This window comes from Oryza sativa, chromosome 1 (genome assembly GCF_034140825.1).
Source record: "Oryza sativa Japonica Group chromosome 1, ASM3414082v1".
Classification (NCBI taxonomy): Eukaryota; Viridiplantae; Streptophyta; class Magnoliopsida; order Poales; family Poaceae; genus Oryza; species Oryza sativa.
The window spans coordinates 10553186-10576014 of record NC_089035.1 but is presented as its reverse complement, the minus strand read 5'-3'; the positions used below and the strand labels follow the sequence as shown (position 1 = coordinate 10576014).

General features: G+C 48.7%; 2 protein-coding genes across 2 annotated transcripts; both read left to right on the top strand.

Annotated features, from left to right (window-relative positions):
- The first annotated feature begins 5309 nt into the window (after positions 1-5309).
- LOC136355191 (uncharacterized) lies at positions 5310-6548 on the top strand. The gene is made up of 3 exons (XM_066307503.1): positions 5310-5994; positions 6165-6439; positions 6528-6548. The coding sequence occupies exons 1-3, from the start codon at positions 5310-5312 to the stop codon at positions 6546-6548; spliced, it is 981 nt and encodes a 326-aa protein (XP_066163600.1).
- Positions 6549-7440: 892 nt separating this feature from the next.
- Positions 7441-11848, top strand: LOC136355190 (uncharacterized). The gene is made up of 4 exons (XM_066307501.1): positions 7441-7817; positions 7871-8469; positions 8757-9091; positions 11570-11848. Exons 1-4 carry the CDS (start codon positions 7441-7443, stop codon positions 11846-11848), a joined length of 1590 nt encoding a protein of 529 aa, XP_066163598.1.
- The last annotated feature ends 10981 nt before the right edge of the window (positions 11849-22829 follow it).

The window sequence follows — 22829 nt, the reverse complement described above, 5'->3', positions numbered from 1 at the left end:
TGCGCCGGCCATTGGCTTCATCTCCGGCGACCTAATCGCAGGGCTACTGATCTCCTTCCATGTCTTCGGTGGTGGTTCTTCAAGGGGCAGCTAAGTTTTCCTGGTTTCACTAAGGTAACCTCAACCTCCAACCAAGAGGGCCCTTTTGGATATGCATCTTGGTATCTTACAGCACTGATTTCTTCATCACTGGTGCTGTTGTCATCAATCTGATCTCCAGCCATGAGCAAGAAGCATAGGGCCTCAACTTTTCACTTATGCTTATACTTATCAGCCAAAATTTGAATTTTTCAACCTAAAATTTGGATTTGATTTTGGGGTTTTTTTCATCAAAGTTTATTTTTCAGCTTTTATTTTTAGGTCGCTAAAAACACGTATATAAAAGTTTTATTCGCTAAATGACGGGGCCAAAAGAGAAGGACGGGATTGCTTTTTTTTTTTTACTTTTTATTATAGGAGTCCTACTTTATTACTTTCAATACTTAATGCAATTTGCCCATCTTGAAGGGGACTCTTTGTAAAACTGCCTGTTCTTGCAGTTGGTTATGAATAGTACTCCTACACCTCAGGTTGTGTTAAAAAAAACAAGAAGAAGAAGAAGACCACGCGATGTCAGTACGAGATCCGTTCTTAGTCTGAACTCTGAACGGAGTAAGAATTCTAAGCCATCAACGTCTCAGCATTCAGCAATTGCAGCTTTGCAAGCCGCCGTTGCGTGATGAACTCGTCCGTTCCGTATGGGGAACATGTACTGTATAGTACTCACCTACTACCAACGAACGCATGGCCCCCATGCCAATCAGAATCTCAAAATCTGGTGAAATCATTGGAGACGAAAGTTCTGGACTAATAAATCGCTGACTACGACCAACGTGCTCCGAGACTCGGAATAGAGTCCAGTTGAATCATTAGACCTCTGTTTAAATCAACTCTAAAATTTTTCACCATGTCATATCGAACGTTTGAACACATGTATGAAGTATTAAATATAGGCTAAAAAATAATTAATTGTACAGATTGCGACTAATTTACGAGATGAATCTTTTAAACCTAATTGCTTCATGATTTGACAGTGTGGTGCTACAGTAAACATTTGCTAATGATGGATTAATTAGGCTTAATAAATTCGTCTCGCTGTTTACTGACGGATTTTATAATTAGTTATTTTATTAGTGCCCGAGCACCCTATGCGGCACCCTACATGTGACACGCCAAAACTTTACATCCCAGAATCTAAACTAGTTCTATTAGTAGTATGGGAAATTTTACTACAGGAAATTGTGACTTCGTGGTTTTAGCTGCAGGGCATCGCACGAAGTGACTTTTGGGGGAATACACTCTATAAATGTGGTAATTTGCACCCATTAAAATAATAATTTTCCGTTAAAGAAGAGAGAGAAATCGCGTCAAATGTCAGAAATACCCACATGTCAGGTCTCCCATCTCTCTTCTCTCTCTGTCTCCTCCTTCCACACCGCGCCAAGACCGACACCGCCGCAGTGTTCACTGTGGAAGGCATCGGTGTACATCCTGGGCGCGGCGGGTAGCAATATCGTGTTCATGGCGGTGCTAAGCGATAGCGTCGTGCTGGCGGTGCACAGGATCAACAGTGACGGCACCGGCGCGAGTCGGTTTAGCGAGTTCAACGCCCAGATGAGCGCCATCGCCAGGCTCCATCACCATGCAGCTCCATGTTGCCTCCGCCCGAACCAAGCACGTGGTAAGCCTCCCCATAGTCCATAGGCCCTCCCTTCTCCTTTCATCGAGCCGCCATCCACCATAGCCATATCACCACCGCCATCCCGAACCCACTTCCACCGCTGGCCCATGGCACTCGCTGCCTCTAGCCATCCTCGGCCGCGTCGCCGCCTCTAGAAGGTGCGGGACGACCCACTCTATCTGTCCTGGCCTTCGGCCGAGCCACCCCCTCCACCACCCGTCACCGGTGGGCTCGTGCCGAGTCGTCACGCTTGCTCACCTTCCATCTCTCGGTTGGAAGGAAGAAGAAAGGGACCTTTTTGTAAAAAGCGTAAATCCCAGGGTTCCTAATACAAATGACCGAAACACTTACTCGTGGGACCCTAGACTTATATGCAAATAAAGAAACAATTAGGGTTCGAGTTATAAATTGCGATGGGTAGGAGAGAAAAGAGATGAGAGCGCTGACATGTGGGTCCAGGGGTATTTATGACAGTTCACGTGATTTTCCCCTCCCTTTTACCGGAAATTATTATTTTAATGGGTGCGGTATCCACTAGCAAATTACAACGTTTATAGAGTGTCTTCCCCAAAAGTCACTTCGTACGGTGTCCTACAGTTAAAACCGCGAAGTCACAATATCTGGTAGCAAAACTTGCCTAGTAGTATCTATCTCCTTTAGAGACGCCGGCTGATCGACACAAGAGTTCTTTTTTTTTCATCTTGAGCTACACTGGCCAGGGCCGGCCTTTGGGTATTGAAGATGGGAAGAACAAAGGATGGCATGATCGATTGGTGTGTGTACTGGTTTTTACAAATTAGGTCCTATTTAGTATTGTCGGAGATATGGGCCCGGGGGTGTGCGGAGTGAGGGAAATTTACCTTCCCATCCTGCCGCGTGGCCCTACAGCTTGACCCTACCCCCGCACCTTGTGGATCGCAGAAGTAGCCGAGGGGCCTCGAGGTGCCACATCATGCCCCTCGGGCCCTCGCGACGTTTTGCCCCGAGGCCCCCGCCCGGCTGCCATGTGGCGGGAGGAGCAAGCGGGGAAGGGACCCAGGCTGTACCGCTTTCAATGCGTGCGACGCCCCAACTGCCCCTCGCCGCATTAAATGCGGTAGGGGCAGACGTGCGGTGCCGTCCGACTGACGCGCGTCAGTCAGGAATGACTGGTCTGTGACCGGCCTGTCGTCGGTCGCATCTGACTGGACGGGCGACCATGCCCTCACGTCGCCTTTGTTCCCGGCGGAGTGGAGGTAGGTATGACCCGTCCCATCAGAGCATGATTCGGAGCTCCCTCTACGAGAAGGACGGTCGCCACAAGTCTTCACACATTTATGAGGGAATGACAGGACTGTCCCCCGTGTCAGGCGGGAGACGGCGTTGGGTCTCACTCAAGGACGAGCTGCGGCTTAGCTTCCAGACGAAGGCACGGATCGAGGTCTAGTCAAGGTAGGGTGGGTACCCCACCCGGTAGAAGAGTAGGTAGAGGCGGTGCATGTGGTATCCCCTTGAGCTATAAAAGGAGGATCTTGCCCACCGAGAAAGAGGATGACTCCAAGCAGACCTAAGCTCTAGGGAAAAAGAGACGAGAGCATTCTCCGGAGCTTAGGGACCCTTGTAACACTCAACCATAATCCCTCACATAGGAGTAGGGTATTACGCTCCATAGCGGCCCGAACCTGTATAATCCTCTCGTCTACACACAACTAGTAACGTTCAGGGCAGATACTCGATCTCTAGGGGCGAGCCCTTTCCCCCGGCCGAACTCACAAAAGGGGATCTCACGATCTCCCGCTAGAGAGGTTCACTCCTCGACAGCTGGCGCGCCAGGTAGGGGGAAATCGCGCGCTTCCAAGGGAGGTCGTTTCCTTCCGCCCCAAGTTTTCCTCCGCCTTCGACGATCATGGTCGAGGTTTTGGAGGAAGAGGTGCTGGTGCACACCCCCGCTCCCTCTAGGAGTGAAGATGCTAGCGGGAGTCGCAGCCCCCGTCACCGCTGCCGCAACTCTCGGACTCCGCCCCGCTGTGACCCCCTGCGGAGAGAGGATCCCACCCGATAGGGTGGCTTGGCCCTCTCCCCGCCTCCAGACGGGGGGCGGCCGCGGCTCGTCGGAGCGCGCCGCCGCCTGACATATGGCGACAGCGGCTCGCCCCGAGGTGCGCTTCAGGTGGCAGGAGCCCTTCTACGGCATCCTCCGGTGAACGCAGAGCCGGAGGCGTCCAACGATGGTTGGACGACGTCGCCAACCTGGTCACCACTGCTCAGCGGCAGCTGGCTGCGGGTGGCCGTTCCACCGCCACTGGTACGTCACGTACCTCCACCGCCCTCTCATCGGCAAGGAGGAGGGCCCGTCGGACGGCCCCAACGTCATCAGGGGCCTCGGGAAGTCAGAGGCATCACGATGGCCTCTACGTGGAGCAGGACGCTCGAATCAACATCGAGTGTCGCCGGGACAAGCGCCGCGCTGCCCGCATGGGAGAAGGCGCCTCCTCGTCTGGAGTGCCGCGTTCCTCCTCGCGAGGCGGCCCTCCCCTCACATCCACCCCTAGAGGGACTGGTTGCAGGGCCTTCGTGGCGAGTCTCCGGAATTTCCGGTGGCCCTCGAAGTTTCGCCCCAATCTCACGGAGAAGTATGATGGCAGCATCAATCCCTCCGAGTTCCTCCAGATCTATACCACGATCATCGTGGCGGCGGGGGGGGGGGGGGAGGGGAAGAGACCGGGTCATGGCAAATTATTTCCCCATGGCCCTTAAGGATCAGGCGCGTGGCTGGCTCATGACCCAGCCCCCCGACTCCATCCACTCTTGGGAGGACCTGTGCCAATAGTTCGTTACAAACTTCCAGGGCACATAACCCCGCCCAAGGAAGGAGGCGGACCTGCATGCTGTGCAGCGGAAGCACGATGAGTCCCTCCGCTCGTATATACAGCGCTTCTACCAGGTCCGCAACACTATTCCGTGCATTCCGGCCCACACGGTCGTTTATGCATTCCGGAACGGCGTGCAGCACAACTGCATGCTAGAGAAGATCGCCACCAAGGTGCCCAAGACCACCGCCGAGCTCTTCGAGCTGGCAGACAAGGTGGCTCGGAAGGAGGAGGCGTGGGCCTGGAACTCCCCCACCACCGGTGCGGCGGCTGCGGCTGCCCCCGAATCTACTTCCCGCTCCAAGCGGCGGGATAGGAGGGGCAAACGGAAGCCGGCCCGCTCCGATGACGAGAGCCACGTCCTTGCGGCTCCGCGCAAGAAGAAAACCACTGGGAACAAGCCGAGCTCCACCGCTCCCTCTAGTGAGGGTCGGTCGGCGGACAAGTAGTGCTCGGTGCATAACACTTATCGGCATAGCCTCGCCAACTGTCGCTCGGTCAAGAACTTAGCCGATTGGTTTCGGAAAACCGATGAGAAGCGGCAAAGTCGACAGGAGGGCAAAGCCCCCGCGACCCCTGCCAATGACCGGCGAGGAGAGGCCAAGAAGAAGCCCCCGCCGATGACGGCGACAGTAGCGAGGATCTGGAATTCCAGATACCTCAGGAAACTGTCGCCACACTCGACGGGGGGGGGGGGGGGGGGGGCTTGCGCTCACACCTCCCGCCGCAGTTTCAAGGCCATGAGGCGCGAGCTTCTGGCCGTCGTCCCAACTCATGAGGCGGCATGGAACGCGCGCTGGTCGGAGGTGAAGCTCACCTTCGATCAGAGCGACCATCCGACAGTGCTCGCTCGGGGTGGGAAGTTGGCCCTCGTGGTCTCCCCGGCCATCCACAACGTCAGGATGAAGCGCGTCCTGATCGACGGGGGGGCCAGCCTGAGCATCATCTCCCCGGCTGCCTTTGACGCACTCAAGGCCCCGGGGATGAAGCTCCAGCCGTCTCTGCCAATCATCGGTGTGACCCCGGGGCACACGTGGCCTCTGGGTCATGTTGAACTCCCGGTGACCTTCAGCGACTCCAACTTCCGCACCGAGCGGATCGACTTCGATGTGGCGGACCTCAATCTGCCCTACAACGCGATCCTGGGCAGGCCCGTGTTGGTAAAGTTCATGGCCGCCACCCACTACGCCTACCTCCAGATGAAGATGCAGGGCCCTAGTGGCCCCATCACCGTCTTTGGCGACGTCAAGGTCGCCCTCGCCTATGCGGAGCAGCGTGCCGACAGCCTGGCGGCAAGTACAGAGCCACAGGCCCCGGAAGCCTCCGCGCCCCGCGCTTCCAAGAAGCGCCTCACCTCGGCCGACGAGGTGCCCGTCAAGGAGATCCCCCTTAGCGATGATCCGTCCAAGACCGCCAAGATTGGCGGTACATTGGACGCCAAATAGGAAAGCTCGCTCGTCTCCTTCCTGCGGGCAAACTCCGACGTCTTCGTGTGGAAGCCGTCGGATATGCCCGGGGTCCCAGCGAGGTGATCGAGCACCGCCTCGCAGTGCGGCCAGATGCACGACCCATCCGACAGAAAGTACGGCGCTAAGCCCCAGAGCGGCAAGCCTTCATTCGAGAGGTGACGCGGCTCCTGGAGGCCGGCTTCATCCGAGAAGTCATCCACCCAGAGTGGCTGGCAAACCCGGTGGTCGTTCCGAAGGCCAACGGCAAGCTCCGGATGTGCATCAACTACACGGACCTCAACAAGGCATGCCCTAAGGATCCCTTCCCTTTACCACGCATAGATCAGATAGTCGACTCTACTGCAGGGTGCGACATTTTGTGTTTCTTGGATGCCTACTCTGGGAATCACCAGATCCGCATGGTTAGGGAAGATGAGGAAAAAACTGCTTTCATTACGCCTGTAGGCACCTTTTGTTATACAACTATGCCTTTTGGTCTCAAAAACGCAGGTCCTACTTTTCAGCGCATGACTCGCATTACCTTGAGTAATCAAATAGGGTGTAATGTAGAGGCGTATGTCGATGATCTGGTGGTAAAGACGCGCCACCAGGACACATTGTTGCAGGACTTGGCTGAAACTTTCGACAGTCTTAGGTCTACGCGCATGAAACTGAACCCCGAAAAGTGTGTGTTCGGCGTGCCGGTGGGCAAACTCCTCGATTTTCTAGTCTCATCCTGAGGCATAGAAGCTAATCCCGAGAAAATACGTGCGATAGAGAGGATGCGCCCCCCCAGCAAACTCAGGGATGTGCAGTGCGTCACGGGATGCATGGCCACCCTAAGTCGATTCACATCGAGGCTGGGAGAGAGGGCGTTGCCCCTGTTCAAACTCCTCAAGCGTCCTGGGCCGTTTGTGTGGACGGAGGAAGCGGAGCAAGCTCTCAATCAGCTGAAAGTTTACCTCACCTCCCCCCATCCTAGTAGCCCCGGGGCCCGACGAACCGTTGCTGCTCTACTTGGCCGCGACCCCCCCACGCGGTGAGTACCGCCCTTGTAGTTGAGCGCGGCGAGGGTGACCCGCTTCGTGAACCCGGCCATGGGAAGGAACCAGGGGTCCCCTTAACTGGTGATGGCCCCTCGTCCCCCCACGGCTCGGAGCCCAAAGCCCCCAACCCCCGAGAGGGCCCCTAGGCCCCCGTGGGAGGAAGAGAGGCTCTGACGGATGGCCCCAAGGCCTATAACCCAGAGATGGCCCGAGATCCCCCCGAGGCCCCTGAGCATGGGCGCCCCGGGCCAACAGCCCCTGACAACAAGGACCGGCCCCATCGAAAGGTGCAGCGGCCCGTCTACTTTGTCAGCGAGGCACTCCGAGACGCGAAAACCCGATATCCACAGGCACAAAAGATGCTTTACGCAGTCTTAATGGCCTCAAGGAAATTGTGCCATTACTTCCAAGCGCACCGGGTTTCAGTCGTGACATCTTACCCTCTCGGTCAAATCTTGCACAACCGAGAGGGCACCGGTCGGGTCGTAAAGTGGGCCATCGAGCTCGCTGAATTCGACCTGCACTTCGAACCACGGCACGCGATCAAAAGCCAGGTTCTGGCTGACTTCATCGCGGAGTGGACGCCGGTGGACGACCCTGTTCTGTCCAATCTTCCCTCCCTCCCCGGAGGCGGAGGAGACCCGAACGCCGACATTCGCGCCGGGCACTGGGTTATGCACTTTGACGACTCCCTCAACCTCCATGGTGCGGGGGCCAGAGTCACGCTGACTTCACCAACCGGGGATGTCCTCAAGTACGTTGTTCGGCTCAATTTCCGAGCCACGAACAATATGGCGGAATATGAAGGACTCCTCGCGGGATTGAGGGCGGGGCCGGAAAGGGCATCCGCCGCCTCCTAGTCCTAGGCGATTCCCAGTTGGTCGTAAATCAGGTCTCCAAGGAGTACCAGTGCACCGACCCGCAAATGGATGCATACGTCTACGAAGTGCGACGCATGGAACGCCACTTCGACGGACTCGAGCTCCGGCACGTGCCCCGACGCGACAACGCTATCGCTGACGAGTTGTCGCGTATCGCGTCGACACGAGCCCCACTCCCTTCAGGGACCTTCGAGGAAAGGCTTGCGCAGCCGTCGGCGAGGTTGGACCCCCCGAGGGAACCCGGCTCCACGGCCTCGGCCCCGACCCCTGACGACCCGCGGGCCTCGGGGCCCGAGGGGGTCGATCCCAACCCCCCTCGTCAGGTCGCCTGGATGTCTGACATCCAGGCATATCTCGACAATAATACTCTTCCTGAGGATCGCGCAGAAACTGAGAAGCTTGCGTGTATCTCTAAGCGGTACGTGCTCGTAGAAGGGACCCTCTACCGGCGGGCCGCCAACGGGATACTTTTGAAGTGTATTTCTCGGGAACAAGGTATCGAGCCCATTGCTCACGCTCATGAGGGTGAGTGTGGGGCCCATTCGGCCTCACGGACATTGGTCGGTAAAGCCTTCTGTCAAGGTTTTTACTGGCCAACCGCGTTGCAAGACGCCCAGGAATGGGTTCGGCGATGCAAGGCGTGCCAGTTCCACGCCAAGCAAACCCACCAGCCAGCCCAAGCCTTACAGGTCATCCCGCTCTCTTGGCCTTTCGCATTCTGGGGGCTAGACATCCTCGAACCCTTCAAAGCGGCTCGAGGCGGGTATCAGCACCTGTATGTCGCCATCGATAAGTTCACCAAGTGGCCTGAGGCTTACCGGTCGTCAAGATCGACAAGCATTCTGCCCTCAAGTTCATCAGGGGCATCACGTCCCGGTTCGGGGTGCCCAACCGTATCATTACGGATAATGGCACCCAGTTCACCAGTGAGCTGTTCGGCGACTATTGCGACGACATGGGCATCAAGTTATACTTCGCCTCGCCTGCCCACCCCAAGAGCAACGGCCAGGTCGAGCAAGCCAACGCAGAAATCCTCAAAGGACTCAAGACTAAGACGTACAACGTCCTGAAGAAGCATGGGGATTTGTGGCTCGAGGAGTTGCCGCCGCGAGCAGTCGCGCTTAGGGCTGAGCAAGCTCTCACCAATGTGGGAAGGACCATACAAAGTGATCGGCGTTCCCCAGCCGGGCTCCGTTCGGCTAACCACGGAGGATGGCACGGAGTTGCCTAACCCCTGGAATATCGAACACCTCCGCCGCTTCTATCTATAGCGACGCAATTTTTTGCTTTCTAGGAGCTCGGGCCAACCCCCGCACAACCCCTCGGTTTGTGCGGGCTTGGCCGGGGGCTACCACTGTCAATTACTTTGTAACTTTTTCCCTTTCCAAGCAATAATTTTTTTCCGCTTAAGCGGAGGCCGTTGCACGCCTTTTCTTACTCTTTCCTATGGCACGTCCTGGTCCAAAGGATGATTCATGTTTGCTCCGAGCCCTACGTGGCGTTGGGTGATCCGAAAACCGCCGAAAGGGAGTCCAAACGCGGGCCGTGCCCCGGGCTGCGGCGAACCCTGGGGGCTCAGAAGGGCCTACACACGGTCATCCCCGACCTCCGGTCGTCGCAGCCTTGGTCTGGCCAGACCCGCTGGGCGGCTCCCTCGGGGTAACGATCTTACCCCTCGCCACCTAGGTCCCGCGGACCGAACGCAAATTTCCCTTTTCACCAGAACGAGCCCGAAGGGGGGGTACAAAGATGGTAAGAACGGCGACCCAATCACAGGGAAGCTAACTGGATATATCCGCCTTTGTTTTTTTTTCTTCTTTTCTTGCCGCAGGCATTCAAAGGAGAAAGCAAGAGTGCAAAACATGCGAAGGGGAGGCTTTATTTACAAACAGGGTGGTGCAATGGCCGAAAGATTAGAAGCGTTCACTGCGAGCACATAACAAAATAAGAGAAGAAAAGCAGGGATAGTCACGGAGTTCCCAAGCCCCCGAGGCCGGCGCCGCTGACCACATCGTCCCAGTCGTCGCTGCCACCGCCTTCACTTCCGCTCTCCTCGTCCGAGGTACCCGAAGGTGAACCGAGGGGCCGATCCCTCGAAGCTGGAGATGATCGCGTCGGCCGCCTCCCGGACCTGCTCCCAAGCCCTCGCCTCGGTCCCTGGGGGGAAATCCTCAAGCGCACGCCATGGGACTAAGTCGGGGTCACGGGCTTGGTGGCTTGCGAGAACTAATTCCACCGCAGCCCTCGGAATCGCCCCCGGGAGGGGCACTGCCGCTGACGCTCCCCGCGGCCGGTTGTACCTCGGCTGTGGCGGATTCAGAGCCGGACCCGGCGTGTGGCCCGTGGGCCCCGCCAGGATGCTGCGAGGACTCCATGGCATCTGATCAGCCGGGACCAAGCCGATCCGATCGCTCGGATTTCAACCCCTGTGAGGGATCGGACGTCGAGACCCCCTGGGATGGAATCTCACTACAGGAGAGCCCCGATCAAGTTAAAAAAAAGAGAGAAAGAGAAAGAGAAAAAAACAGGAAACCGAAGTGGATGAAGAGCACCGGGTTGGATGCTGGCAATCGAACCTGCGAGGGGGCCGTTTGAAGGTCCACTTTGGGGGCTCGATGAAACTCCCCCGGCACGGCTCCGTTTGCCCTATCTTCCGGAGCCGCTTCTTCTTCCGTCCGACCCCGGACGCGGCAGGGCATTTGTGGCCCGCCGGTGGTCGGTCCGCCGTTCGCTCGGCGCCCCCTCCATGCGGTGGAGAAGGCGGCCCAAACTCGGACATTTTTCGCTTCCCTTTCGGGTCGCTGGCCGAATCTCCCCCGGGCCCACGATTAGGACCGGGCGCCCTGGAGCCGTCGCCCCCGCTGGAGCCGCCATTCCGACCGCCACCTGCGGTCGCACCACTGCTGCCCGTGCCATCGCCACCACCGCCAGCGCCGCTCCGGCGGGACCGACCCCTGCCAGCGCCGACGACCGTCATCACGGCCAGGATACTCTCCCGGTCGCGGTCGCTGCAGAGGGGAGGATCCCATCTGGAATCAGTGTTTGCTCGGCGATGTCCAGACCCAGCACTCGCCAGATCACCATCTTCGCGCCCTCCTCGCCCTAGTCCCAGCGCTCACCCACATGGGTGCGCATGGGATCGTTGGGCCCAGTGTACTCCCATGCGCCACGGGACCGCTCCTGGAGGGGTGCGATGCGGCAATGGAAGTAGTCACCAAAAACCATCGCCCCCGTTAGGCCCTGGTTTCGCAGACCCCTGAGGCGGTCCCGCACTGCGTCGTACTCCTCGCCTAGATCCGAAACCGCCAACCATGCGGTGGATCGCTCGGGAGGGCCAGTAGGGAGCCGAAGTCACGGATGGTCCGGCAGCACAGTATAGAACCAATCCTTCTTCCAATCCTCCCACTTCTTGCGGAGGTGGCTCTCGATGTATTGCCCCGCCGTCCCTGGCCGGGGCTAGAGATAGCATCCACCCACCACCGCACCCTGCTACAGCTATGGGACGAAGAAGTGCTGGAACAGCCGCATTGTCGGCCGCACCCCGATGAACATCTCGCACAAATGAACGAAGATGGCCAACGTCATTACGGCGTTGGGTGCGAGATGCAAGGCATGGATCTCGTAGAAATCCAAAACCTCATGGAAGAACCTGGAGAATGGCGGGATCAACCCTGCCATGGCAAAGGACAGGAGGTGCACGGATCGCTCTGGGTACCGCGGCCGCGGCCGCGACTCCCCCGCCCTCACGGCAGTGTCCTCCGGCATGATCTTGCGGGGGAGGCTAAGGTGCCTCTCCGCCGTGATGCGCGACGCCGGGAGCACAGCGTCACCAGCGTCTTGGGCGATGATGACTGGTGATGAGGAGCTCGGTGTGCGGAGTAGCGAGGAGCGGCAAGAGTGTTAGGGCTTGGGGAGCGAGTGTGCGAGTGAGCAGTCGGCGAGAGGAAGGAGGCAAAATTTCCACCTCCTATCCTTTTATCCCTGCCTCACCCGCGCTTGCCTCCTCGTTTCACGCCCCCACTATTGCCCCCACGATTCTCGCGCATGTGGTTGCCTCATCGTTTCCTGCATCCACTCATCACGTCGCCCACTGAATCCGCGCCCCGCGTTTAGTGCGCCTGTCAGCGGCACACTCGGCGCAGGGCGTGCAATGTTCACGGGTGCAAACTAGGCAGGCTCGCCGTCAGTTCCATCGCGTGCAAGGCGGGCGAGGGAGTCGAGGCGTGGTCTTGCCGACCCCCCGATTTTCGCGCCCCAAGCGCCCCCGTCGTCAGCGCGGTTAGTGGCGGTCAAATCGCCATTATGGCTAATGCACCAGCCTGACAGCTCGGCGGCATCTGTTTAGATTCCCCACCGGGCCCACAACCACAGCTTGGGAAGTCGTGAGGCGCCACGTCAGACTGTCCTCAAGGGGCCAATGCCCGACGTGGTGTCGGGGGCTACTGTCAGAGATATGGGCCCGGGGTATGCGGAGTGAGGGGAATTTACCTTCCCATCCTACCGCGTGGCCCTACGGCTTGACCTACCCCCGCACCTCGTGGATCGCAGAAGTAGCCGGGGGGCCTCGGGGTGCCACGTCATGCCCCTTGGGCCCTCGCGACGTTTTGCCCCGAGGCCCCCGCCCGGCTGCAATGTGGCGGGAGGAGCAAGCAGGGAAGGGACCCAGGCTGTACCGCTTTCAATGCGTGCGACGCCCCAACTGCCCCTCGCCGCATTAAATGCGGTAGGGGCAGACGTGCGGTGCCACCCGACTGACGCGCGTCAGTCAGGAATGACCGGTCTGTGACCGGCCTGTCGCCGGTCGCATCTGACTGGACGGGCGACCATGCCCTCACGTCGCCTCTGTTCCCGGCGGAGTGGAGGTAGGTATGACCCGTCCCGTCAGAGCATGATTCGGAGCTCCCTCCACGAGAAGGACGGTCGTCACAAGTCTTCACCCATTTATGAGGGAATGACAGGACTGTCCCCTGTATCAGGCGGGGGACAGCGCTGGGTCCCACTCAAGGACGAGCTGTGGCTTAGCTTCCAGGCGAAGGCACGGATCAAGGTCCAGTCAAGGTAGGGTGGGTCCCATACCCGGTAGAAGAGTAGGTAGAGGCGGTGTATGTGGTATCCCTTTGAGCTATAAAAGGAGGACCTTGCCCACCGAGAAATAGGATGACTCCAAGCAGACCTGAGCTCTAGGGAAAAAGAGACGAGAGCGTTCTCCGGAGCTTAGGACCCTTGTAACACTCAACCATGATCCCTCACACATGAGTAGGGTATTACGCTCCATAGCAGCCCGAACCTGTATAATCCTCTCGTCTACACACAACTAGTAACGTTCAGGGCGGATACACGATCTCCAGGGGCGAGCCCTTTCCCCCGGCCGAACTCACAAAAGGGGGATCTCACGATCTCCTGCTAGAGAGGTTCACTCCTCGACAAGTATAGCTTCGGACTAAAAAAATTTTGAAGCCGAGTATTCCTAGCTTTATAAATCTATATATCTAACTTTTTTTATTACGTTAATAACATTTGGATGAATCATTTTATTCCTATTTTAGATAAAAATTAAAATATCAAACCACTGTAATTTAACATATCAAATCTAGCATAGACATAAGATATAGAGTTGTGCCAAATAGGACAATAGAAAGCAATCATCTTGAATGATAATTAATCATGCCATGTTAACTTGGTTGCACTACGACTACGTTTTCATCTTCACAAACATCTTCTTTCTTTTTACAAACAGGCTAAAGAAAACTCGTATGTAAAAAGATTTAGGAGTGACCCATATACGAAAATTAATTTTCACAAAAAAAACTACTTAACAGGTATATATATGAAAATATGTTTATTTTTATAGACGGGCATGCTAAAATGCTAACATGCCCACATGTGAAAATAGAATTTTCATAATTAGTGAATTTTCGTCCACATGAGAAAAGGAGACATCGTTTTCTTCTCCTTTTCTCTCAGTGGCAAGTCCTGAAGTGATCCTCTCCTTCTTCTCAGTCCTCTCTCACCCACCACCTCTCCTCCCCATCTTCACCCTTCCCCTCTCCCTCATTTCCTCTTTCTCCCCCATCACTTCTCTCACCCAGCGGCCAACGATGGAGCACCCACTACAGGAGCATCGCTGATGAAGCGCCCATGACAAGAGCGGCCAGCGTGCACCTCAACACCTCCTCCTCCACCGCCGGTTGCCTCGCGGCGGTCGAAGCCAGTGTCGGCGTCCCTACGATGTCTTCTCCCTCAGCTCCTCCTCCTCTACCGCTAGTGGCTCCGCGGTGGCCGGATTTGCCAGAGGTGGTCCCGAGACGAGCAGGCCGCCAGCAGCAGCATTGAAGCGATGGATCCGCTGGCTTCAGCTGGCGGCGGTGGGGTAGCAGCGGATCTGGCTAGTGGATCATGGGCTAGGGTTTCTGTAATTATTTTGCATGCGGGTGACTTAGCATGCCCCTATGCGAAAGTAGGTTTTATTTTTTACTTGGTTGCGGTACCCGTATGGGATAATTGGCATTTCTACATACACCTAGCTAGCTGACGGCTGACGCTAGGCGATCCTTCCGTCCCTATGAAAAAGTGATTCTGCTTGTTTAGAAAAAGCATTAATGTAGTAGCAGTAGTGTTGAGCCATTCATGCTTATATTACTCTCTGCTCCAGCAATGAAGCTTAAGGGGAAAAAAGGAAAGGAGATCAAGAACTTGTGCTCATCTAAAAGTTGTGCTCCAGTGGAAGCCAGCAGGTAGGTTCTCCGTATTCAACTGTACACAGAAATCAAGACAGACAAGTGCTCGTATAAAATGAGCAGAAGTTGACTCTAGAATGTGACTAGATGCGCGGTCCGATCCAATCATCTCGTCAGATGACCAAAGAAGAAACATGTCTCACTAACCAAGATAATTTGTCATATTCGTACGAATTATCTATACCTTTCTGACGTGTGTCTTACATAATGCTACTAGATCAGATCTGGCACATAGGCTGTATTTAGTTCACACTGAAGTTTGTAAGTTTGTTGAAATTGGTATGAAGTGATAGAAAAGTTATGTGTGTGTGAAAGTTTTGATGTGATGAAAAGTTAAAAGTTTGGAAAAAAAAACTTTAAAACTAAACCGGGCCTAGTAATAATAGAACTGTTCTGAATTTTAACGCTTTAGTGCATTTTTAAAAAAATCATTTTATAAATAGATTATGTGTAAACTAATTCCAAAATAGCTAACTTACGACCTCAACGACGACACATTTCTGACAATGACGGGGTGGATGACTAGCTACAATTAATTTTTAGTGGAGTCTATTCGCGAAACAAATTTTACAAAAGACCAAATGTCAAGATTTTTGTCCATTCATCTTATACTAGATTGAAGACATGGGAATTTTTTAGCGTGAGTAGTGTAGAAGTCCAAAGCACATCAAATTAGCATTATACTACTGCCTTCGTCCATGATAGGGTTTCTCAAACCGCCGGGGCCGGGGTTACCGCGCCCCTGCGATAAGCACGGTTACCGTGCAGTAACCGCGGTAACCGTGAAAAACCGTATAAAACCGTGCAAAATTCATCAAAAATTCAAATTATTTTTTAAATTTATTCGAATTTAAGGAGGTTACCGCGGTATTTACATTAGTACCCCGCGGTAAGCCCGGTAACCGCACGTGTGAACCCTAGTCCATGAATCCAAGCATTTAAAATGTATTTGAAAATATAAATATTCAAAAAAATACTACTCAAGCTAGGTTCCCGCATGGAAAACGATGTTACCCATTAATACATAATTAATTAAGTATTATCCATAAAAACTTAAAAAATAAATTAATATGATTTTTAAAATAACTTTCCTATAGAAAACTTTTTAAAAAGAAATCATTTAACGGTTTAAAAAGCGTGCGCACGGAAAAATAGATAGATGAGGTGGGATAAAAGGGAAAGAACACATCCTTATTTCACTAACCACTCCTTACTTTTCTCCCCTTTCTACTCTAACGAGCCTCCACGGTCTCACCTCCATTCATATGATTTTTATATAATCTTACTTCTTTTGTCCTAAGAAAAATAACCTTTATATATATATATATATAGAAATTAATTTATTTAGAGATGAGGGTAGTAGTCTCTAAAAGATCAAACAAATCATATTCTTATATTCACGGGAAGAGAGAGTATATAATATACTCCCTTTGTCCTATAATATAAGGTATTTTGGATGGATGTGACATATCCTCAGGCACAGATTCGTAGTTCTAGGATATATCACATCCATCCAAAACCCCTTATATTATAGGACGGAGGGAGTAGCACATATTAACCCGAATAATGATGGACCAAAGTATACATGCTCTACTAGTACTGATTTGGTGCCTAGCCAATTTATTTGGCATGCATAAAGCTATAGTACTATGCTAATTGACCACCTACCTATACGGGCATACTCTGTGTTCAGGAGGTGGCCCACACGGAAAATGTAACGATACATTAGCTTATAATTGATTAAGTATTAGCTAACCTGCTACTCATTTTGATTGACGATACTGCTGTGCACGATCTAATACTATAAATATTGAAATTCTAATATTATGCTAAATATGCTGCTTAGAGTTAAAAAAAGCCAACATTACTTACGATCACCAATCACCCTCTTACTCTCCAAACACCCCTTATTATGAGGGACATTATAGTCTTTTTCATCATTAATTTCTCTTAGAAAAATTATATGTATTTATATTTTGGGAAGAAGGGAGTATTGATTTTATATTTCATAATTAAATTAATAAAGTACCAATTAAATTGCACATATTTATTAATTAATAGTTTTATAATTATTGTATTAGAGTCCATGAATTTTTTAACATTGACTAATAGTTTTATAATTGACTAACAGTTTTATAAGTAATAGTCATGATCGTATAATCCATCTAAACAATGGCTTGATCGTTGTTGATTAGCGTGGGAGCTATCTGAGAAGTAGGGACTAACTCCTAAATTAATTTAAAAGTAAGTTTTAGATTTAAAATTGAATATGGCTTATAAGTCGAAGATCAAACATCCAGGCCAGTAGTATAATTTCCGTTCGCAGCAATTAGAAGTTGGTAGTTGACAACGTTTGAACAGCACTTAAGTATATCTATTATCTATATTGTACTCTCAGTTTATATAGAATATAAGAACTTCTAGTATATATATAACTTTTATTAATTCGTAATAATTATAATAAGTTGGTAGTTGACAAAGTTTAAGCATTACTACTTTAAACATTACTAGTATATATCTATATGCTACTATCTCGTGAAACAATAGGGATATATATATTTTTTAAGTAAAGAAACAATAGGAATATATATAAATACTACTATAAGGTAAGGTTTCCGATCCATCCAAGCTAGTAGTACTAGTACCGAATTGATAGGAAAGCTACTTTTTTTGACTCACGGGTGCAATGCAACAACGTGATGTGTCATCTCGATTGTCCTTTTCCTCTCCAACCTAACACGCAAACTGTTTTGGGCACACTCATATGCAGTTATGAACTGCACTGAGGAGAGATTGATCATGGTTACTAACTAAAAAAACCATAACACGGTTAGAGGAGAAAATGACGTCGCAAAACGATATGTCATCACCTTGTCTCTTGGACGCTAATTATACTATTAGAGACTAAATTAGGCATTGGTTATCCCATCAGTTCCCACTGATCATCCTGTTCGGAACATTGTACTTTGCTGTTGCTCAATCTTTAAGCTTTTCACATTGGCATTGCAGTGATGCTAACCTGTGTTTGGAATCCTGCCGTTGGATCGTGATCCAACGGTGGTGATGATCGAATGTCCTTGTTAGATTCGTCACCCCCTGATGATGGCAACGATGATTGGTGGCATCATAAGTCAGAGCAGTTAGGTATAATGTCAAGTTTAGAATGTACTTACACAAAAAAGAAAAGAAAAACACTCTGGTTTCTTAGTTTCTCTTTTTGTTTTTGAGAAAGGGCTACTCCGATTTTAAGTTCGATTGAGCTTAATTAATTTGTCGTAACCTGGTAGTGAGTTCTGTTTAAAGTAATTATCTGGTTTAGGGCAACATCAAACTTTAGCTGTCGGCAAATTTGAAATTCCAAGCTTGTGGAATTAGTGCCATCACCAACCACCGGTCAAAAAACACAGAAGGTTCAGTCTAAACTTAGCTCACCTCAACTTATGTATGATGACTCTCACAAAATTGAAATTTCATTGACATATTTATGCTGCTAATATATTTATTGGTGATTGATTGGTGAATTATGAATTGTGTGCGTCATGATGAATTGATGATGACATATATATTTTGGAAGTTGGCCTCAATGATAAGGTAATGTTTAGGTTAATAACAAACAAAAAATATATTAAGTACTGTTTAGTTAGTCGTATATGTATGTATTGTGACCTATGCAGCCTTATACATATATATATATATATAAGTAAAGAACAAAGTGTAATTAGCATTAATGCCCATATTAGGTATGTCAAATGTGGGAATTTTGAGTGGCTTAAGCATAAACTACTGACGTCCTAAAATCAATTTTTTTCCAAAATACAACAACTTCTGTACATACTTTCTCATCTTAATCAATCACTATCTTTCACATAATTTCTACACCTGCTTCTTTATCTCAACCAATAATAACCACCCTCCATCCCATTTCAGTACTGCTCTTCTTAATCCCTATTAAAAAATCCAAAAGTGTTTATTTTCTAAAACAGAGGGAGTATAAATATATGAAGCATATTCCTGCATTACTAGCTTTCAGTAATACTTGCATTCTGCTTTTACAAACTTCATGTACACTCTTTGAGGAAGTGCAACAAAATAACACACTTCCGAATATCACAGTGTTATCTAATCGATCTTTTCTACTATAGGCTCGATCTCCTTTAGAAAGCATGAATTTTATATCGTTTTTGTATAGTTAGTTCTCCTTCGAAAGAGTCTGAAGGCAGTGACGGACCTAATTAAATTAAAGTTAATTCGTTGTTTTAAGAAACTACTCCTAGATGAACACATAGTGTGAACGGTCAACACAATGGGGTCTCGGTCTCCATTTGTAAGGCAGAAGTGCGTCGTCAAAAGATGAACGTCAGTAGAATTGCATCCGTGCGTTTACTTCCGAGTTCCGACCGATCGACTCGATAACAACACTGTGAACAAACACGTGCGTGCGTACTCCGGCATTAGGCCATTCTCAACCCAATAAGTAGGATGATGTCTCTATAGTATTAAATAAGCTGTCACCTATGATAAAAAAATGATGTGTCAAGTGAATAAATTAGAAAAGAGAAGAAAACCATGTCTTGCATGAGACTTAGTTTCTACACAATATCCAAGGCATCATGTGAGATAAGTAGCATTAAATTTATATATAGAATAGTGGTATTTGCATTGGAAGAGTAGTATCTAGTACTAGTTTCTCGATGATGTGAAATTTATGAAAAGTATATCTTAGGTTGGGAATGGCCTTAAGACCGTCTCCCACACGCTCGGCCGGTGCAGCCATATTAATTACTGCTGGTCGTTCTAGTGGAATGCATGTCCATATGTACACAATTGACAATTCACAGCACCGCGTTCGTAATCGTGGGTGCGTCTGCACGTCTCGTTTTCATTAGATATCGTTATAAAAAAAGAAAAGACTAATTAAGCTTGGGCGAAGGAGCGTGTCGAATCTGCTCATCCTTGGATAATGGTGAGGCCATCGATTCGTTCACAATCGATATACTACCTATTTCTTAAAATATAACAAACTAAAGTTAGATATAGCACGTACTATAAATTTAGACAGATAACCTATCTATATTATGATGTATCTTTTCTGTCTGTCTGTTTGTCTGTCTATCTATCTATCTATTATATCATTAAAATAGCTTTGAAAGGAGACATCATATTCGCCGTAAGGGCTAGAAATTTCCACATTAATCGGAGAAAAAGAAAAAAAAAGAAAAATGAGAGTTCAAGTAGAAATACAATCTAAAAGTAGCTGAAATTCGGAATTAAAATCTTACCCGTTAGATTATAGTGGGTCCGAATTATAATGGTATAGATTAATTGATATAGTTTATACAAGATATAATTATATCTATATAAATAGAAGTTAAGAGTTGTATGTCTATTAAAACTAAAAGTTGTATAAAATCCAAATACACTTCTACGTATAAGGTTCCTATAAAAATAAAATTTTTCAGAGGCACACAGCCTTGCGGAATTGAAATCAAACATGATATAGAATCTATACGTATGTAACGGACTCAATATGAATTATTATCTAATTTCTGTTAGCCAAAAGAAGTTTTGTATGTCGACGTTTGATGTCACGACTACGGTATTTGCATAGTATGGGGATCGTTGGTACTAAGATATATGATTGAGGTAAAAGAGATGGGGATGAGGATTTTTATACAGGTTGGGGCCCCCTGAATTGTCAGGTAATAACCCTACTCCTGTTGGCCGAAGCCGGTCGTTGCTCTTATTCACCATAATCACACCAGTACAATATTTAGGGTAGCCTATCTATCTGTTGTCGACATAGCGGACTGAAATATCATCACTTAGTCGACAACAGGGTAGTATTCCTCCTCGAATCCGTGCCCGGTGAGATCAGAGACAGCGCTAGATCCCTACAGCTGGCCTCTGGAGGTATCGGATAGGGTTAGTCCAGGCATATCTCTGATGTCGATATCCGGCGGCGTGTCTTGGCGTCTGTTGGCTTGTATGTTGTGGCTTCTGTTGTTCCGTGTATGTTGATTGTGTCCTGATCTATTGTTCAGTGTCCCCTCTCCTTGTAGAGGGTCTTGTATTTATACCCATAGGTGTCCCCTTGTCCAAGTAAAACTAGGGAAACTAATATGCATACAATTCGAGTAGTGCTTGTCGTTTTCATGTAGAACTCTATTCATCCTTCCTTTTGTGGAACTCCTCCTATATCCGAAGGTTGTTTCCGTATAAGACATGGTATGTGGTGGGTCTTGCCGAGATTTAGTCAACTACTATTAGGTACGTGGTATCCATAATCCTGACACCGTATGAATTAGATTATACATATATACTTCTATAAATCAAGTACGTATCACAACAATATTCAGGCTTTGATATGGACGGAAACAGATCAACAAATATTAGGGGGACGAAAGCTACAGCAGCAGGTTAAGAAACGTTAAAAAAAGATTTCCGTAAAAAAAAGAAAGAAAAAGATTTCTGTACCAAAAAAACAAGCGCTAAAAATTTTAGGAATTGCTAACTAGCAGCCTCCGATAAAAAAAGGTGCAAAAATCGGGTTTCCGCCTTCCGTAAAAAAGGAAAAAAATAGTGCGAACAAAATATTTTGTCCGATTCTTAAAAAAAATCCCGTCCTCCGTGCCAAAAAAAAAACAAGCGCGAAATTTTTTTTCTATCCGATTAAAAAAAAGTGTGTTCCTGTTTTCCTTAAAAAGGAAAAAAAGTAGTGAGAAAAAAAGATTTTTGTCCTATCCTTAAAAAAAATAGTACGTATAAACCGGTCCTCCCGAAAAACCTCCGTGCCCGAAAAAAAAACAAGCGCGAACAAAGGTTCCCGTTTTCCTTAAAAAAAGAAAAAAATAGAGAGAAAAAAGGTTAATGGAAGAAAAAGTTTTTGTGAAAAGTTAAAAAAAAATCTGATTCCATAAAAACCGATGCTTTTCCAAAAATTCCTCCAAAAAAAAGAGGTTGATGGGAAAAAAACTAAGAGTCCATAAAAAAAATCCAATACGAGATTAGTAAAATTTAGGAACAAAAAAGTTAAAAAAATCAAAATTAGAAAAAAAGAAAAGAAAACAAGAGTTAAGTAGAATACAATTTAAAATTAAATATAATCAGTATAGAAATAAGAGTACATATCAGAACCCAATAGTAGATGAATTAAAATAAAAAAATAAAGTAGATGAATTAAATTCGGAATAAAAATAAAATAAAATCTAAAATTAGGCAAATGAAAAAGATAGTTAAAGTAGGAATACAATTTTGAAACGGCTGATGAAAATAAAAAATAAAAAGAACAAAAGAACACAATAAGAAAAATAAAATAAATTCTAAAATTGGTGATAAAAAGTAAAGACTATTGAAAGAAAAGACCATCTAAAACACATGACGAGATTAATTAAGTAACAGGCTTACAGTGGAGCAGAGTGGTGGCTGTTGATGTGACATCTAAAAACTATTAATAAATCACCAGATAAAATCCTAATGACGATTAAAAGGAAGGACGACGGGCATGTCGTGAAGTAATCGGTCAAGGCGGTTGGCGGGACTTCTAGAAAGTAAAAAAATAAACCCCAATGAAAATCATATTTGATTTTTAAAATCTCAATTAAAAAAAAGAGAGGCAGCGGGTGGGTCGTATAGGAGTACAATGGCAGAGCCGCTGATGGTTGGTGGGTCTTCTAGAAAGTAAAAAAATGAATTCCACGATAGTTATGTTCGATTTTACAATCCCAATGAGAATAAAGAGTATGCGGCGGACGGGTCGTAGAGGAGTATAGTGGCACCGTTTGACAGGATTTCTATAAATTATAAGAAAAAATAAAACCCAACGAGACAATAAACTCTAAAAAATATAAGGTCTAATTTTTAAAGGTTTGGGCTTCTAAAAAGTAAGAAAAATAAACCCCAATGATAATCATGTTTGATTTTAAAATCTCAATGACAATAAAGAAGGGCGGCAGCGGACAAGCCGCAGAGGAGTACAGTGACAAAGTTGCTGACGTTTTGGCGGAATTCTAGAATGTAAAAAAATAAACCTAAACAATAATTATGTTTGATTTTTAAAATAATACTCCCTCTATCCCATTTTAAATGCAGCCATAGTTTTCCGCACGTAATTTTGACTGTCTATCTTATTTGACATTTTTCTAAAAAAAA

Bases quoted from the DNA above. Each gene is read 5' to 3' on its own strand.
- LOC136355191 (XM_066307503.1), top strand. From the start codon at position 5,310: ATGAGGCGCGAGCTTCTGGCCGTCGTCCCAACTCATGAGGCGGCATGG. The intron at 5,995-6,164 runs GTACATTGGACG...TACGGCGCTAAG, and splicing joins CAAGACCGCCAAGATTGGCG to CCCCAGAGCGGCAAGCCTTC. The intron at 6,440-6,527 runs GTTAGGGAAGAT...TCAAAAACGCAG, and splicing joins GGAATCACCAGATCCGCATG to GTCCTACTTTTCAGCGCATG.
- LOC136355190 (XM_066307501.1), top strand. From the start codon at position 7,441: ATGGCCTCAAGGAAATTGTGCCATTACTTCCAAGCGCACCGGGTTTCA. The intron at 7,818-7,870 runs GTACGTTGTTCG...CGGAATATGAAG, and splicing joins CCAACCGGGGATGTCCTCAA to GACTCCTCGCGGGATTGAGG. The intron at 9,092-11,569 runs GTGGGAAGGACC...TGGATCTCGTAG, and splicing joins CTGAGCAAGCTCTCACCAAT to AAATCCAAAACCTCATGGAA.